The sequence below is a fragment of the Halichoerus grypus genome, chromosome 4, assembly GCF_964656455.1.
Source record: "Halichoerus grypus chromosome 4, mHalGry1.hap1.1, whole genome shotgun sequence".
NCBI classification, from domain to species: Eukaryota; Metazoa; Chordata; class Mammalia; order Carnivora; family Phocidae; genus Halichoerus; species Halichoerus grypus.
In genome coordinates, this window is record NC_135715.1 from 793,948 (window position 1) to 812,528 (window position 18,581).

Sequence of the window (18,581 nt, forward strand, 5' to 3'; positions counted from 1 at the left end):
ACTGGCCTGTCCCGTGCCTCCTCCACTTGACCAAGCGCGCCATGCTGTCCTCGCTCAGGCTGCCACGGGAACCCGCCACCATGCCCGCTCATCTTTAAGAGCTCCTTCCTCACAGAGGTCTTCTCCAGCTGCTTGGCTCTGACAGCATTTACAGCAACTTGTGAACGTCCCTCCGGACAGAGAGCTCAGGGGGCAGGGCCGAGGGAGGGGACACCGCTCTTCCGGCCCGCAGCACCCTTCCTTCGCGCTCCATCTAAGTCAGAATGCCCGTCGGCCTCGCATCCGCGTGGCAAACCTGTCCTCGTGCTTCAAAACTATCCCCCACGCCCACTACCCATCGCCAACATCAAATCCCAGACACGACGGTCATTTCTAAGTCTTTTAGTATATGATGAAAGGCAGTGACTCTTTCAGAACACATACCTAATACCGTATGACCCCCAAGCAATAAAAGCCAATACTGTGATACACTTCTTAGAAACTTTCTCCCTGAGATTAATTCCTGGGAGTGGTACTAACAGTGAGAGGACAGAAGCTAACACTGAGGGATTACTATGTGCCAGTTACAAGCCCAGGCTCAAAATGGATCAGAGACCTAAATGTAAGAGCTAAGACTATAAAACTCTCAGCAGAAGACACAGGAGTAAATTTTCATGACCTTGGATTTGGCCATAGTTCTTAGACATGAGACCAAAAAGTAACAACAGAAAGAAACAGATCAGACTTCATCAAAATTCTAAAATTCTGTGCAAAGAACACCATCAAAATAGTGAAAAGACATCTCATAGAATGGGAGAAGATATCTGCAAATCACATACCTGGTAAGGATCTAGTGCCCAGAATATATAAAGAACTCTTGCAACTCAGCAACAGAAAGACAGGTAACACAATTACAGAATAGGCACAGGACTCGCACAGACGGTTCTTCAAAGAGCGACAGTGGCCAATGAGCTCACGAAATGACGCTCAACGGTATCATTATTCATTACGGAAAAGCAGATCAAACCAAAATGAGACACTGATTCACACCCATTAAGACGGCTAAATCACAAATGTGGATGGGGATGTGGAGAAACGGGAAGGCCTGTGTGCCCCCAGTGGGGGTGGGAAAGGGAGCAGCTGCCGTGGAAAACCAGTAGTTTCTCGAACAGTTGAACAGGATTATCACACGAGCCAGTACTTCTACTCCCAGGCGTGGACCCCAAAGGAACTGAAAGCAGGGACTCCGGTATTTACAGGCTCCTGTCACAGCAGCGACACCCATGGGCCAAAAGGTGAAAGCAACTTAAGCGTCCATGGAAGGACGATGGATGGTCGGACAAAATGTGGTCTGCGTGCACCCTGGAGTATCACTCAGCCCTAAAAAGGAAGGAGGCACGACGCGGGCTGCGGCAGATGGGCCTTGCAAACAGGATGTTGTCGAGAGGAAGAAGTCTGACACAAAAGGCCACACACGGTGTGTGGTTCCCACTATGTTAATACCCGGAACAGAGAATCCAGAGACAGCAGGTTGGCGGGTGCCTAGGTCTGGGCGAACGGAATGGGAGGGAGGGCGCGCTCAACGGGCGCAGGGCTCTGTCTGGGATGAACTAGATGGAGATGCCACCCAACTGCACAGGTTAAAGTGGTAAATTGTAGGTACGCTTCACCTATAATTGAGTTATTTGTATTTATGTTGTAGGTATATTTTTAAAAGGCACAGTATGGTAAGCCTCAAACATCTTTTGCTAGAAAACAAAAAGTAGTAAAAAACCCACCAGGGCCTGTAGAAGGACAAAGGGCCTGTAAGGCGCCCCAGCAGCCGGATGCGGGGCAGCGTGACCATGGAGACCAGTAACCAAGAGTCCCTGAGTTCGTACAGATAAAGACAGAAAAAGCCACTGGTCGTCAACAGGACTCAGGAGTCGCCCCGCAGGAGAGTCTGATGGGGAAGAAGAGGAGTATCTCCCCACAGGTTACTTCAAAATCACAAAAGGAAAAATACTAACCACAGTCGAGAAACCAGCTAACACCTTAACCCAATGACGACATGGGCCACCACCAACAGACGGGGCCAGCGGACAGCACGGGCCTCCTGACGCAGCGCTGAGCAAACCCGTGTGTGATTCTGGCTGGACAAGCATGGCCTGAATCGAATCACACACGCCCAACGGAGATAACTCATGAAAACACGTGAGCCTCAAGAGAGAAGGAGGGTGGTGTAGCTGTGACGGAGAAAGGAGACCACGGCTAACTGCAGTGTGGGGCCTGGGCTGGGTCTGGACAAAACTGGAGAGGGCTCCGCACGGGATAATCACTGCAGCAGTGTCAGGGGTCTGACCCAACGACGTGCTCGGGGAAGCACCCACTGAGGTAGTAAGGGGTAGGGGGTCTCTCTCACGTGGCAGGGACACCCCACCCATCCATGCAGAGGGAAGGATCACCACCAGCGGCAGGGCTGGAAACACAGGCAACAGCTTCTGGGGACACTCTGAACGGTTCCCACGAAGTCCCCTGAGTCTCAACCACCTCAGAGTAAGAAGTGAACAAACCGGCAGCACCCCAACAGGCACAGGTGTAGCTGAGCGCGGTGAGGAGGGAGGGAGGGTTTCTGCAGGAGACTCCATCTCGGACAGTGACACACAGCGGCCGTGGAGAACGTGGCGACGGGGGCGGGGGGTGCGTGGAGCCCACAGGCAGCTTGGGATGGAGTCTCTGCATCGAGCAGCTGCACTCCCCACAGGGTGGGGACTCAGGCAGGGGGGTGGGGGGACGAGAGCAATCTGGGGTGCTGAGCCTGGCACGTCCGTGTGCACTCAGGCCCAGGGACTCACAGGCTGGAGCCTCAGTGCCTGTGCGGGCTGAGGAGGGAGCTGAAGGGCTCTGGGAACGTCAGTGTCCAAAGCAGAGGCAGAGGCAAAACGAAGACAGTGAGTAGAACGGTACATCAACTGTACTTCAACAATAAATTAAAAACAAACAAGCAGTAAGAATAAAACCACAAAGGCAACCAGTGGGGCCAGAAACAAGAAAATCCTGAAAGACCTGGTCTTGGAAATGGAACAAGCAGCCTCCAGAGGGACTGCTTCCAACCTGGGCTCCCTGTTCCCGCAACTCCATGCCTTCCTGGGCCCTTTCTAGAAGGTCCTCGTCCCTGCTGCTTCTACTTCCCCGAGCCACGCCGGAAGCAGTTCTCTTCCATGTCACCTGGTATTATGATTAACGGTGCTGGGGCTGGTTTTAAGTTCCCGAGCCCAGGACCCTCCCTCCTCTCTGCAAATCCCCAGCAGGCCCGAAGTTGTGGCCGACCTACGAAGCCCTGAGCAGTGGCGCCCGCGAGACCCGGAGTGTCCACGCTGGGACTGAATGACAACCAGCAAGCAGCGCCTCCCAGCACCTGGGCCGCTGCCTTCTCGACGGTCAGCCAGGGGCCTGGCGAGGGGCGCGGGGGTGTCAGAAGGAGCCGGGCAGGGTCACAGGCAGTCACTGAGCAACACTGCTTTCCAGAGACCACAAGGACACTGGGTCCATGATGGTGGGATTTAAAACCCTCTCATTAAATATCTCGTGACAGATAACACATCTGTGCACGGAAGGCGTGTAAGAAGTCTACGGCACTTTGGCAGCGCTGACACATGAAACGCAAAGGACAAATGCTCTTTCAAACACTTACTTCTGGAGTTAGATGCACTTCCATAGGCGTGTATGTGGGCCAGTAACCCATCGTAAGTATGTTCACTGTTAGATCTATAGAGCCCGGGTCGCTCTGATTCTGCATATACTAAAAACAAAGACAACAAGATAAAATAAGTACTGTAGAATACCATCCAAAATAACTAGCTCATAAAAAGGTAAGTGGTGTTAATTTTCAAAATACGGTTCAACATGTGTTTGTATGTAGTCCTGAGAACACATTCCACTGAAGACACATGACACGTTCCAAAGCCACTTGGGATATTTCTCCTTCTTCTTTGGTTATGTTACCAACACAGGATACTATTACACTTATTAAATCAGATTTCTGTTATACATTTTTAGGGATTATTTTTCTTTTTCATTTTGAATTTAAGTTACTCAAATGTGTGAGGACTGTCACTTTTAAGGCCGAGGGCTTGACATAACGTAAAGTGGGATCGCTTACATACAGCTGTTCTACTTGAACAAAAACACAGCTTGCCTGCTTGAACTGGACCATGATGTCCTTGGAGAGCTCCATGTCCTTGAACATGCCTTCCAGCTTGCTGGTGAAAGCAGCGCCACACTCTGGGACACAAGCAGAGGGCGTGAACACCACTGGGGACAAGGCCCAGCACAGAGGAGGGACACACCCCGGGGCCCACACGCTTACCATGCTTTAGTTTTGACAACATCGATTTCTCAGCATCTACTGAGGCGCTTTTCCCAACCAGGAGTCTTTTGGCCAAATCTTTTTTATAAAATGCTTCAAAGACATCTTTCCCTATTTATAACCAAATGAGAACGACACGAGACATCAGACAGTTAATATGGAAATCTTCCCTCCGACTGTGGACAGTCTAAGTGTCCGTTCTGCGGCACGCTGCCCTAGCACGCAAGCCTCCTGGGACGCCACCACAAAAGAACACTTGCAATGCAATAGGCGGCGGCCATCCCTCTACCTCCTGTGCTAGCACGAAGGGGAAACGTCTCAGTCAAGCTTCCTCAAGAAAAGACAGGGCCCAAATCCAGATGTCTGGACCGGGCAACCTTTTCTCCATGCTCAGTGTTAATAGGAACAGCGTAGAGGGTATCTCACCGTGAATGAACCTGAATATTATCATGACCTTGTCAAGAATCCTCTCCAGCTCTTCGTCTGTTGCTTCTTTATTACCCGCTCTCAACTTTGAATCAACGTGCTTTGCTGTGAGATTAAGAGTTTAAATTGTTTGAAGAATAAGTATTTGTTATATGATACATTTTCTAAACAGAAAAAAGAACATCTTTAATTTCTACAAGCAAAAAGCAGACGGCAACCCCCTGGAACCTTTCCAAAATGACATTATATGAAAAAAGGCAGATAATTTGATTTTCTAAGATATTTTCCAATTATGTGAGAATAAATACTTGAATCACATGCCTGGGTTTCACAACGCATTACTGCTCCACTGGAACGGCCCATCTTTGACACGGGGCATCCCTGAACCCAGGGGAGAGCAGGCCACTCGGCCTCTTGTTGCTGAGACCACACGGATCAACCGTGGGCTTTGGCCAAGAGTTAAATATCCATCTTTGGAGAAACCATAGTCCATAAAGTGGTACAAAGGCCAAACTAAACTGCCTTGTGAATTTCTTTTGTTGCTGCCTTTTAAGATTTTATTTTTTTAAGCACTCTACGTTCAATGTGGGGCTCGAACCCACAGCCCTGAGATGCAGAGTTGCATGCTCCCTTGCCTGAGCCAGCCAGGGGCCCCTCTTGTTGCTGCTTTTATTAGTTTCTTCCTTCACGATTTTTTATTACGAAATACTCTGAACATACACAAAAGTAGAGAACTGCATGATGAACCCCACATTCCCATCACATATCCTCAACAATAATCAATAAGCCCAATGTTGAATCACTGTATTTACTATTTCTTTCTTTGCCCTTTGCCTAAAAACCTTCACTGATTAGTGAGAGGCTATGAATCCTGAAATACGTTTTGGTATTACTACAACATAACTGGATAAAGTGATCATTTAAAAACGGTTTCATCTTAAACCATGTTATCTTTTTTTTTGTTAGTTTTTTTTATTATGTTAATCACCATACATTACATCATTAGTTTTTGACGTAGTGTTCCACGACTCATTGTTTGCGTGTAACACCCAGTGCTCCATGCAGAACGTGCCCTCTTTAATACCCATCACCAGGCCAACCCATCCCCCCACCCCCATCCCCTCTAGAACCCTCAGTTTCTCAGAGTCCATAGTCTCTCATGGTTCATCTCTCCCTCCAAATCCCCCCTCTTCATTCTTCCCCTCCTGCTATCTTCTTTTTTTTTTTTTTTTAACATATAATGTATTATTTGTTTCAGAGGTACAAGTCTGTGATTCAACAGTCTTACACAATTCACAGCGCTAACCATGTTATCTTTTAAGATAACATGGTTATCTTAAAAAAAAAAAAAGGAATCATCCAAAAAAAAAAAAAGAAAAAAAGACCTCATCCAATTTTATCCTATTTTAGTACTGATGAGAGGATGCAAAGGTAGGGACTGAGTAATATCTTCCTGCTAAATGTACTCTAGAAATTAATCAAGTCATCCTCATAACCCAGAGACATTTGTGTAGAACAAATCCTCTTCATCCAGTTTCTGAGCACAAATTACTTGCAATCAAGACAGAACCAGGGCTCATTTTTATCAAATACAGCTCTGGAGCTGCTAGTGTAGGAAATGCACATGAGAATAAATTTTTGTCTCTTCCTTCTGTGACGTCAAGCTTTATCTTTACAACATTACTACTACGTTCACCATTGCGGAAATGCCATGTGCTTATATATATACATAACATATACACACATTTCTGAAAAAAACGTGTGTCCTAATAAGGTGTAATACAAATCCTTCCCCACCCTCCCCAAGAGGAGCTTAAACATTCTGGGAAAAAAACGTTTGCTTGAGTTCTGCCTCATTTTCCTATATTAAAAAACTGTATGGAAGTCTGTTTTCCTACCTATCAGCTCCGCAGGCTTATTTGGCCTCTTGTTGATAAACGTTTCAAAGGACTCCTTCATCAAGTTGATGAACTTCTCATTTCTCTGGAAGCACACTTCTATCACATGGTCCACCCGATCCTTAAAATCCAGCAGATCCTGTACCATATCTTTGTCTTTTTCAGGATTGATCACAATTGTTGTCCCAAAAGTCTACAAGAACACACACACACACACCAACTCACCCACAGGCAATGTTACCACACATTTTCTCCTGCTCTCAAACAATCATAGTACTTTTATATAAATTAATTACTGTTGGTGTTAAATACTAAATAATTTCAAGTCAGATTCGGCCCACATTCAAAAAATTAAGTGAATATACAATTAATGCTTCAGTGTTACAATTCTGCTTCTGGAAGAATTTATAAATTAGCGTCCACGGTTTTAAAAAAACCTTTTACATATGAATTCCTAAACAGAAGTTCCCATTAACCCAATACACCCACTTGGGCTTCTTGACTACGGTGTTCTTTCTGCCCCCTGCTAACCAGCAGGAGCTCAGTTTTTAGCCTGTACTTTCAGTTCAAACGCGCCCTATTCAACATCTCGAAGTCTGTACGTGACATAGCGGCTCCTGAGGAAATGTGCTCCCGGGTGGTGTAACCATGCTGAGTACAGCCCCTCTCTGACGTGTTTACAGAGAGAGACGGCAGGCCCCGAGCGCAGTCCCCGTGCCCAGCCCCACGCCAGCAGACCGGGACCTACGGCCTGCCCCTCCAAGGAAGGGAGTCCTGGAGCGAGCAGCAGGCTTGCCAGCACTAGGGAGGACCTCTGCCAGACAGATCCCTGCCGTCCCCCGAGGAAGGCGACCTTGCCACACCAACTGCTCTTTACTACAAGAACTTCCTGTCCTGCCCGCTCCTGCCTGTGAAAGTCCCCCTTATCTCCCGGGGCTCCTCTCTATCTGCTGGATGGTGCGCTGCCCGGTTCATGAATCACCAAGTACAGCCAGTAAGATCTTCAAAATGTACTCAGTCAAATTTTGTCTTTTGATAGAAATAATACATATGTTTTTGGAAAACCGACCTCAGTAGCATATACATGCATACTCAGGAGTCACGCACGTAAGTGGAGGGACACCGTATGACCAGCAGGGCTGGGACTTTCTGCTCTGCACTTCTGCACTGATGGCAAGTAACACACACAGCGCCAAGGGTCACCTTCCCTGTGACAGCCACACACCTGTGTTGTGTCTCGGTGTGACTGCGTATCCCTGATGGACACTCACTTTTACTACACTCTTACTAGCCGGACTGAAACTCCTGGGAACCTGCCATGTTCGCTGCACGTCCCTGCTCCCTGGAGGGCTACTCGTCAGCAACACCCGCACTCCCCCCCCCTCAGACTTTCCGTAACATGAAGCTCTGTGACCCAGAGTGAGCCCGCTATGACTTTCACCTCCGATGCTGCTGTATACGTTTCGGGGGTGTGGTGACGTGTGCATGAGCGTTCCACGTGTACACGGATATGCACTCTTAGGGCTGACTGTTCCGTAAGGCAGCATGCAAGCTTCCCATTACCCCTTCTATTTAATGGAATTTTTTCTTGTGATAATTACAGATTCACATGCAGTAGAGAGTGAAGAGATCCTTACACACTTTGCCTAGCTCCCCCCGATGCTAACATTTGGCAAAACGATAGAGCAGCATCACTGTTGGGGTACGGGCACTGATACCCTACACCCACCTTCTCCAGACTGCCCCAGTTTCACCTGTTTCTCCCTCCCGCCCCTCCCCCACCCCCCGGTGTGTACTGTTCTCTGGACTTATCGCTGGGGGCAGCCTTGTGCACCCATCACCGTGGTCGGGCATGAGCACTCCAGCCCAAGAGCCCTCCTGCCGCCTTCCCATAACCACAGGCCAACGTGCCAAGAAACATCAAAGTATCGTGAAAGTAATAGTCCTGGATGGCTAGAAAATGAAGCAGCATACACAGTACATGGGTGTTCCAAAATGTGTAATAATTCTCATGAGCAAAGGCACGGACATTTAAAAAGCAGATTCACAAAATGGCAACTCTTTGAAAATCGTGGTTGGAACTGGAACTGGAGCCCAGGCAGCTGATGAATGGCAGACTTTATCACACCTGGTTGTAGGCGGTGCTCGCACTGTTGGTGTTATCTTTAAAAAAAAGGTTTGCACCAGCGATCTGGAAGGAAATGCAAGACAGCTGTCCACCCAAGCACCTGCCACAAGAAAACCAGGGTGTCTCCAGACTGCCCAGCTCCTCTGCCAGGCACCGCACACCCCACAAGGCACGGTCATCGCCCACCGAGACGGCCCCACGCACCTTGATGTAGTCACTCCAGTGCTGCAGCAGGATCTGCTGCCCGCCCTTCACGCGGCTGAACAGCTGGTACATCTGAGTGAGGTCGGGCACTCTGTTCTCATCAAGCAGGTGGTCCAGCCCTGAGACCGCACAGCAAACGGAAGCACATCATGTGAGCGAGTCGGCGTGGTCTGCACCACGCAACCGCTACTACGTAAGTCACAAATGCAGGGACCGCTGCTTATTTCTATGTAGGCAAGTTGGTCTCCAGAATCTGAGAAGACCCTGTCAGGCAGGGTCATTTTCTGAGCAGGCGGGCAGGTGTGTTCCTTAATCCCTCGGGCCATGGAAGCCCTGGTCTCACTAACAGCGGCCTGGCCAGTGCTCCCCGATCGCCCCCGGCGCCTCACGGCCCCATGTTACCTCTGATCAAGTTTGTCGCTCAGCAGATCTGTCACAGGGGGAGTTACCAGGTCTCATCTTTCAGCTGATTATTTATTTTTCTTTTAATTTCTAATTTATGTTTATAATTCTGGGTCTTCCCATGATTAAGCTTTAAGGTCTCTACTATCTTGAAATAGATCCTGTAGCTCCAACCCGACTTCTAAGTGGTAACATTAAATACTTGAGAGCTATAAAAAGTAACGCCAAGTACAAACGTGTTATAAGAGGTGAGACTGGGCTCACTCTAATGTCCAGGGAAGGAAGCACACCTTGAAGGGCAGGAATTAACGAGGAGAGCAGACTGAACAAATCAAACAGCAGGTGCATGGTGGCTGCTGGAGTCACTCCTCCCCAGGGCTTGAAGAGCGACACGAGGGATGTAGCGCGGAAGAGAACACTGCTCAGTCAGCAATGTCACGTGCTCGCTCTTCCAGGAGACTCAGGATGGGCAAGTGCACTCTGGCTTACATCCCCAGCCACCTGGTGGTTCAGCTGGCATTCAGCTGAGCGGAGGGCATGGGGAGGAAGCCCCGGACAATCTAAGGGCCTGTCCAAGCAGCCGACACCCGTGGCGCTCTGCGTGGGCTAGCACCGGTGAGCACCGCTCCAGCGAAGGAGGACCCAGCCGCACGAGGACCCAGCCGCAAGCTGTGGTTGGGAGGGTCTCTCGGCAGCTTTGGTCACGAGCGCATTCCACGGGGTTTCTACCAGAGGCTGTTCACTATTTCTCTGAACTCATTTTCCCCAAGGGCTAACATGTTTGTTATTCCTAACGATTTTTAGTGATTGTCGTATTACAATAAAAAATGTCCTTTACGTTGTCATGTGCGATGTCTCACTTGCTTTCTTAATATATTAAGGACCGTCATTCGGTCTAACTGACACAAGTTAGGAAAACCTACCTTTGTGCAGAATTGCTGTTAAATGTTCTCCTAAGAGCTGCTTCTCCACACAAGCAATCAGCGGTTTCCTACATGAGACAAAGATGAAAAGTCAGAGATGGAAGTAAAAGGAGAGACTCTGGTCAGCTGTGAAGAAGCGGAGTTTACGGTCACAGACATCACGTGGAGTCAATCAGAGACCAACGGACACCACAACAGCCATTCCCTCCGACCACGAACAATCTCCCTGCCGTCCGAGCAGACGCCAAAGTCTTTAACTATCTACTGAATAACATAAAGGGACCGGGGGTCCAGGGAGAGGGGGACACCAGCACACACCGCACTCCCAGCTTGGCTGGTGGTTTTCGAAAGAAGACTTTGCCCTTTGAGTGCAAGGCACCCTAGCCTCCCCATCTTCCATTGCTCGGCCTGCTCCGCTCCAGCCCCATCACCTTCCACTTGGACAGGCCTGTCCCCTCCCACGACCACTTGTCAAAAATCCTACTTATCAAGGCTCCGATGTGAGGCTCACACCGCAGGAGTGTCACGCAGAACAGAACGTCTGAGAATCTGGAACGTCCGTAAATGTGGCTGCCACACTCACAGGGACACGCAGAACTACTCTTCCCGGGTGTACCATCCACAGTTCCTTTACTTTCAGTTGTTATTCAAAGGTCACAACATGTGCTTTAGTCCCAGGATTATTAATTTTGGGCATCTTCCTGAGCCCTTGCTTCATAAAGAACTTCTCAACAGAGCAGCTTAAACCTCACGGTGACTCTAGAGAGAGGCGCAGCAGACGTCGTCTCCAAGCCCCAGCCCCTACTCCGCAAGAGGGCAGAGGTCAGAGACTGGGCGGACTGAGGAGCAGCGCGAGGGGCGAGGGGCCGGCCAGCACCCTCCCAGTCTGCCTCCAAGAGGGAGAGCAGGGCCATGGGATTTGGGGTGGAGGTCAAAGGTCAGAGGTGGACAGCAGGGCCAGCGGTGCACCTGCTCTTGCCCTGAACAGCGTCAAACCCGCGCATCAGCGGCCAACGGGTGGTCTCTACCCGTAGCCTACGACGAATACAGCTGCTATGAAAATGTGCATACAAGTTCAGTGTGAACGTACGTTTTTATGTACATATTTAGCAGGAGAACTAGTGCACTGGAAAACCCTGTAACTCCGGACAGCACTCTGAGGAGCTACTGAGTTGTCTCCCCAGCAGCCGCCCGGTTTACGTTCCTGTCGGCGGGGCACGAGGGTTCCACTCTCCACGTCTGGTGGGTGTGAAGTGGGACTGGGCGTCTGGTTTTGATCTGCACTTCCCTGATGACTAACGATGCTGAGCAACTCTTCCTGTGTTCACAGAATCCCTGCTTCTAGGCAGCCTATGGCCTAGACTGCGGTTCTAGAAACCCAACCATGGTCTTCATCCCAACGGTCCGTGTGACGCCTACCGTAGCGCGGGTGCCGGGACAGGCCCCGGGCTAAGGGCAGACACCAGAGACCCCTTGTGACCAGAGGGACAGTCCTGCGGAACTCACCGCCTGAGCACCCAGGTGCCCAAAGACTGACCTCCTAGTCCACGGTGACAACTCACTGATTCTGCAGTATGAGAATTCCTGCCAACCAACGGGAGAGCGGGTCCTTCCCGCACTGAGGGGCACACAGAAGCCGTCCCTGGGGCGAGGCCTGCCAAGCGACCTAGCCGCGCTGTCCAGAGTGAGGTGGGCCACACGCTGCAGCCGGAGACAACGCCCTGGGGCTCTCAAGCATGCTCTTCATCTGCATGGGCTCCGTCCTTGGTGCTCGGACTGAGGGCAGGTGGGGCTGGAAGGGGCACCCCGAGCCCAGCCCTAAGGCTGTTGTGGCTGCTTATTTGTCCTCAGTCTCCCTCTTCCTGACGACGACTTTTTATTTTGTGGTGGCAGAAGCCACCTCAGTCGGTGCTCCTTCGACCCACCTGTGCCTGAGCCCGGGGGTGAACCACCTAGTACTCCTGTACTTAAATCATTTACAAATACTCTTCTAAGCGATGCATTTTTTAAAACTGGGGGGGAGGGGTTTAAAGTAGAGCCTACATACAAGAGTGCATTAGCATATACAAAAGCGAACGGGAGCACCGCGCCCAGTGCCTCTGGGTCATAAAGGAGAAGGTCCAGCAGCGCCGGGACCCCGCCCTTCCTCCGACCTGAGCCCGTGCGGGCAGCTCCCTTGCTCTGCTACGGGATCTACCATATACAGAGCTCCCTAATCAGTACACCGGCTAGCTCGGCCTGTTCTTGAACTTCGTGCTACACGGAAAATATCACTAAAAAAAAAAAAAAGAAATGTAGCAGATACTCAACCAATGCTTTTATCCATCCTTGACTTGACCCACTGGCGTGATCTGATACCATTTGTCATTTCCTCTCCTACTCCTTGTACCTCCCTGCTGCCGGCCTCCAGCCCCTGTGGCCCCTCTCACTCCCCAGCTGGAGCTCTGCGTCCCCACAGCACCCCGAACAAGGCCATCCTGGCTTCGGCATGACTGTCACTCTCCGCAGATCCTGGGCTCCCCACGGGCCCCTCAAATATTTAAAGGCATCTTTCCTCTCCTGACCCTCTATTCTCAAAGTGCTGTAACTCTGCCCCTTTCTTTCATCCCGCCGGCTCCCGGTGAGTCACAAGCTTTGCACATTTTATCCTTCAGTCTCTTTTCTATCCCCTTTCTGTTCTTACCTCTCCTCACTTGAATAAAGGTTATGTGCACAGCGAGAAGCAGACATTCACACAACTTTTCCCCTTTTTATTCCCTAGCTACTTTTCAACCTCAGGTAGAGAAAAAAAAAAATTGGATGAAAAGAGAAAATAATATGACTTAGTACCATAAGAATTACAGCTATCTTACATGTCTAACAAAAAGTTTATAATCCAAATTTTCCAATATTCAATGACACCCCATGGATTTAATAGAATCCCTGTCTCTAAACTCAAAGATGCCAAGCCCCTCGGCCTGAGGTGCTCTGTTTGGGCACTATCTCATGACACAGCCCTTGTCACTCGCAAGTACTGAATGATCACAAATAATATAAGCAACACAAATACTCTCAGGTAGTACTGAATGCCAGCCAGGAAAAGGGTTCACTGTGCTCAAACTGCAAGAACCAAGTAAATGAACAGTACTTACTGTGTGCTGTGGTCTAAATACGTGATTACTCGGTCTCCTTCTTCCTCTAAACGCTTACTTACATGGTTAAGATATTCTGGAACCTTCCAAACACAACATTTAAACATGTCAGTAACAAAGATTCTTTTTTCTTTTTTTTTAGGTAACAAAGATTCTTGGTGTTACGCAAGAAACAAACACTGTTGTCCTTACAAAAATTAAAAAAAGGAAAGCAGAATATATATTCAAGCCAAATATTAACACAGATGAGTGGGGGGAGTGAAAGTGGCCAAGTGTGAAGCGTAATGGGGGATAGGCGGGATATGTAGAAGAAACTTCCCTTAAACTCGATTCTGGAGGGTAAACTGGAAGTCTAGAAGGAGGGACGGGACAGCACGTCACTGCTGTGCCCTGCTCATCGTGAAGCTCAGGGACAACACCACGGGTCCCTCGTATCACTGAGGCCCTGTGGGCAGGTGAGCAGCAGCTGGGTCAGAGGGTGCAGGCCTAACGCACCCCCTGGCCCACAGACAGCAGGGTCAGCAAAAGCTAATCAGAAGACTGCGTGTTCATTCGAGGACGCCAAACAGCCCGGTTGCAGAAGATCTCAAAATGCACTTCATGTTTCCAGGGGTAAAGGGCATTCCTGCTGTCACGTGACGGCACAGGAAAGGCCCCATGACACGGGTCTTTGGCGTTCTGACCTCGTGGTGGGGCAGGGCTGGGTATGGGGCCTAAAACTCCCTCTCCAAAACCAGGATGAAGAACCAACAGTCGGTCCGTCCTGTGCAATGATGAGTGACATTTGGGGGAGGGTCCAGGGGAGCTTCCTTTCCCTGCTCTCATACTTTTGAAACTGGTTACCAAGATTTTGGGTTCATATCACTATTTCATGTTTTTTCCTGTGGTTTTCTGGAATAACTTTTTTCAATGTCTCACACAAAGGGAAGATTTGGGGTGTGTTTGACTTATCTTTCTTCTTTCAGATTTACCTTTTATCCTCTTGCTTCAACTTGAGTTACTTTATTACACATTTCAGAAGCTACCTTACTGGCTTTTTTACTTAGGGTGGGGGCAGGGAGACAGAAATAAAAAAGTTTCTAAGTTAAAAGAAATTAAATCTTTACTGTAATAAGAATGAAGCTCGTTACTGAGAATTTCAGCTAGACTGTGTCTTTCAGAAGACTTCTAATAAAACGTTTAAGCGGCAAGACAACTTTCTAGAAATTACACTTAAGATGCACATCTACAAAAAGAAAAAAGTTAACTCTTTGTCTTACCTCTCTTTCTTGCATTAATCTCTGGCCTTCTGCAGCATATAAACAATTAGTTTCTTCCAAAAATTTCAGTTCAAATGAATCTTTATATACCTAAGAAATGAAGAAAGTTACCGACCACTTACAGTAAAGAAACCTACCTTAGCAAGTGCTGATATACCCAAGACTTCCAGGGAGCCCGGCTGCAGTGAGCGGCCCCGGGGCTCAGGGACCCTGGCAGCCCAGGCTGCCCGATGCGCTCTGCTCTGAGTGCCGCAGGTCCCCGTCCTTTCCCGGGAGGGCCGAGCCCGTGTCTTAAGGGCTCTCTCCTTTGTGGCCTGTGCCGTACGGCTAGCCTGAGAGTCACTCCCCTCGCACATATTCCACAGCACGTTTATGATTTCGTATTTTGCACTGAAACCCTGCTTACATCCCCTTGTTCAGCGTAAGCAGCTGGGCAGGGAGGCCTCACCTGGAGGTCAGACAGCATGCTCAGCAGGCTTCTCAATAAACTGCGATCCACTGCTTCGCCATTTCGCTCTCGTTCAATTAACAGCAGAATTCCATCAATACTTTTACTCTGAACCATTTTATCGCTGATGATATGGTTTCTAAAAAGTTCCAATCCCATATCCCTGTACAAACAGTAAAAACAAAACTATATTTCAGTTTCCCTTTTTAGAAGTTCTAGGTAAAGCTACAAGTGACAGTGACTCTCATCCCAAAACTGTTCGTCTGCTAACTCTCTAAATCCACGTGTCAAGTATGCCTTTGTGTGTTTTCTGGTTTTGGCCAGTCTAGTGTGCTTTGTACTTGCTTCCTCAAGGCTGTTTCCTGGGGTGGGTTGGGCTTGTCACTGAAAAGTACATGGATCTTGCCAACACTGTGGCTCACATCCTTCTTCCTGGGGCGGGATTTAGGACTCTCCACCCACCCAGCCCCTCTGTCCCTCCCTTTTCCAGCTCTGGTCCCTCTCCAGAGCATGTCATCCAACTCTTCCTCCCCTGGCACTGGGGCCTCTCCTCTATCCGGTCCTCTCCATTGGTGAATGGAGCGTACAATGTGACTCTATGAGTCTATCATCCTCCCTCGGCGTGTCGCCTGGGGAACTCCAGCTCGGTCACTGTGCACAGAAACCCTGGGGTACCAGGCTCTGTGCAAACACCTCCACGGGTCCCTTACGTGCCAAGTACTGAGTAGCCAGACAAAACTGAGCTCCCGGACCCGGCCAGGTCTCCGCAACGGGCGGCTGAGGCGGTGGTGGTGAGCCATGCCTGTGGTGGCCAACAGTGTGCAGGGGGCGCGGGTTCTGGAGAGCCCCCTCTGTGGTGAACCCTCTCCTACAGCACACACCACAGGAGGCCTTTCCTGCTCCCTGGAGGAGCTGCAGGCCTGGGTGCTCTGCGCTCGTCCCAGACCCAACAGTGGGCGCAGGGGTCAGCCGTGCAGCTCGAGCCGGCCACCTGGGTCGGAGTGCTGGCCCCAGCCCTGGCTCGCAGTGCCTCTGGGGCCCTGCCTGTCCTTCCTTAACTGAAAATGGGATCACACATTCGGTCTCTTCCGCCTGTAAAGCCCTTCCACACCGGGCCAGGCAGGCGGCCCGTGTGGTGCTTATGAAGTGCTCACTGTCTGCTCTCATCCACCTGCTCTTCTGCCGCGAGCTGCTGCTTTCTAAAATCTCAATCCCATCGCTCCCCAGCATCAGCGATCAGGATGGCCTGTGGGCCGCATGTCCCTGCCTCCCCAACAAACAGCTCACCCTGGGCAGCTCCCGTTTCCACATAGGCTTCCTTTTCTCTATTACCACCTCTTTCTGCCTCACCTACCTCAGCACTCCTGCTCATTCTGCGAAGCTCAGGCCTAGGATGAGGCTCGCCCTCCCGCCGTGTCCTGCCTGGGGCATTTCTCGTGCACCTGCAGTGAGTCTGGCTCTACCAGACGTAGCTTTCCCACCTGCTGCCGTGGCCGGAGGCCAGTCTCGTCGATGCTGTGATGTTTATAGGTTCTATGACATGGTTACATTATGAACCATGTTTATGAACTAACAGTTCAGACTAGGCAGCCCAACAACCTGGGAACAGCAAATTATGGGAACTCTCTGCCTCAGTTTCTCCGTCTATAAAACGGAGAAAACGGTAACCCCTCTAGAGCCGTACTGCAGACTCGGCAGGCTGGCAGGTGCCGGACCTCTTAGAAGAGAGCCTGGCACAGACTCACAGCCATGCCGTTCACGTCGTCCTCAGTACAGTCCTTATCGTTTCTCTGGACAAAGGCCACCCTCTCTGTGCGGGGCCAGCAGACTGCAGACGCGTGTGAGCGTCTAGCACAACGGGAACGGGAGCAGCGGCTGGAGAGGGAAGAGGAGCAAGGGGGACTGAGGAAGGGGAGACTTTCAAGGAGTGTCCAGAGCTGCACAGATGTCAGGTAATAGAAAATAAAAAGTATCCATAGAACCAGGGGTCACCAACACCTCAGGAAGAGCAGTTCTAGCCTCAGGTCAGAGGGAACCGATGCTAAGGAAACTGCAAAAGCAAGCCGCTTTTTAAAGAACCTGGGTTTAAAGGGAATGGGAGAAGAGCCCAGGAAGAGCCTGCGGACGACACGAGGGACAAGTCCGATCAGGTCAGGCAGGGCTTTGTGGAGGCAGCAGTGGGCGCCTAGGGGACGGACAGCGTGGTGAAGGGCGTTCTACAGGGTGTGGAAGTGGGTGACAGAGGGGGGAGCTCCTGATTCACCCCGTCCCCAAAGATGCCACATGGCAGACGGGCAGATTGAAAGGAGGTCTCTGTGCACGTGGTTGGTCGGTGGGATGGGGAGGCGCTGGGGGGCTTCAGGACCCCGGGTCATGACCTCACCAGCCCAGTCTTCCTCAGACCTTCACCAGACCACTGGCTGGACCAGCTGCTGGACGGTCCTGGAGGGCCTCAGCCTCTCCCTCCCTCCCATTGGCTCCAGACGGTCCTGACGCACAGAGCCCAGTGACAGAAACGGGCCTCCCCACAGAGCTGCCTCGCTGGCCTGCCACCCCCCCACAGAGCTGCCTCGCTGGCCTGCCACCCCCATGGTGACACTCAAGCTGGGCAGTGTGCCAGAAGGGGCTCCCCCGGGTGCGGCCCGCCCCGGCTCTGACCCCAGGACTAAGGTCCAGCTGGGTCTGGACGTGTGCACTCGAGATCCCGGCTGACACAAAGGACCAAACGGCAGCAGCAGACATAGCTCACTGACTCACTCACCAGATAGAAGGAAGCATGGAATTCTGAAGGACGTAAGTGCGATCCAAAAACAGGAAAATACTTCTGATCATGATCTGGCAATTAGAAAAGCATTTATTTACATAACTTGCTAACTAAATATCCAAGATTAGGCCTTCTGAACCACAACTATGGTAACTGTCTCAAATCTAACAATAATTGTTTCTTGATGTTCCCCAAGACCCTCATGATTTTCACCTCTTTTATCCAGAAAATCTGACTATAAGGATTTTAAAGCATTTACCCTAAAAGATACCTTTGAAATCTGGTCATCTCTTGACTAATGTGGTAAATCTCACGGGCCTAAAGAGACACTTTAAGCTTTTTAAATAGTTAGTCCTTATTATGTTGGCACAAGGCTGTTGGCCACGTGGTTGACTCTCCTTTGCAAGCAGAGCGTGGGGGGCACAGAATCATCAGCCACCCTGTGATCCTCTTATCATGGAAGCTACCGGACTTGTGAGCAAAGCCTTCCTAGCAGACGTTCATCTATTCTGACCATCTACCAGGTGCCTGGGCCGGAAAAGAGGCTCATTCATTGTCCCCTGTTTACCTCATTTAGGAAACAAAAGAATTCAACCCACTTAGCAAAGCTACTGATACCATGATTTCACTTACAACCAGGCCACATGAAAAACTCACATACATAAAATCAA

The 18,581-nt window shown here is 50.2% G+C and overlaps 1 protein-coding gene across 5 annotated transcripts in view; it reads right to left on the reverse strand.

Moving 5' to 3' along the window:
- CUL4A (cullin 4A) overlaps positions 1-18,581 on the reverse strand; it is a 44,939-nt gene that overhangs the window by 10,479 nt on the left and 15,879 nt on the right. For 3 of the 5 annotated variants that reach the window (XM_078070063.1, XM_078070064.1, XM_036071384.2), the window contains 11 exons: positions 17,908-17,981; positions 15,147-15,309; positions 14,699-14,788; positions 13,440-13,522; positions 10,309-10,376; positions 8,984-9,102; positions 6,652-6,844; positions 4,754-4,858; positions 4,328-4,438; positions 4,157-4,242; positions 3,653-3,760 (listed from right to left, as the gene is read on the reverse strand). In XM_078070063.1, coding sequence (XP_077926189.1) covers positions 3,653-3,760; positions 4,157-4,242; positions 4,328-4,438; positions 4,754-4,858; positions 6,652-6,844; positions 8,984-9,102; positions 10,309-10,376; positions 13,440-13,522; positions 14,699-14,788; positions 15,147-15,309; positions 17,908-17,981 — 1,200 coding nt within the window. Of the gene's footprint in view, positions 1-3,652; positions 3,761-4,156; positions 4,243-4,327; positions 4,439-4,753; positions 4,859-6,651; positions 6,845-8,633; positions 8,880-8,983; positions 9,103-10,308; positions 10,377-13,439; positions 13,523-14,698; positions 14,789-15,146; positions 15,310-17,907; positions 17,982-18,581 lie in introns of those variants that run through there. The other 2 variants (XM_078070065.1, XM_078070066.1) reach the window with 2 other exon arrangements.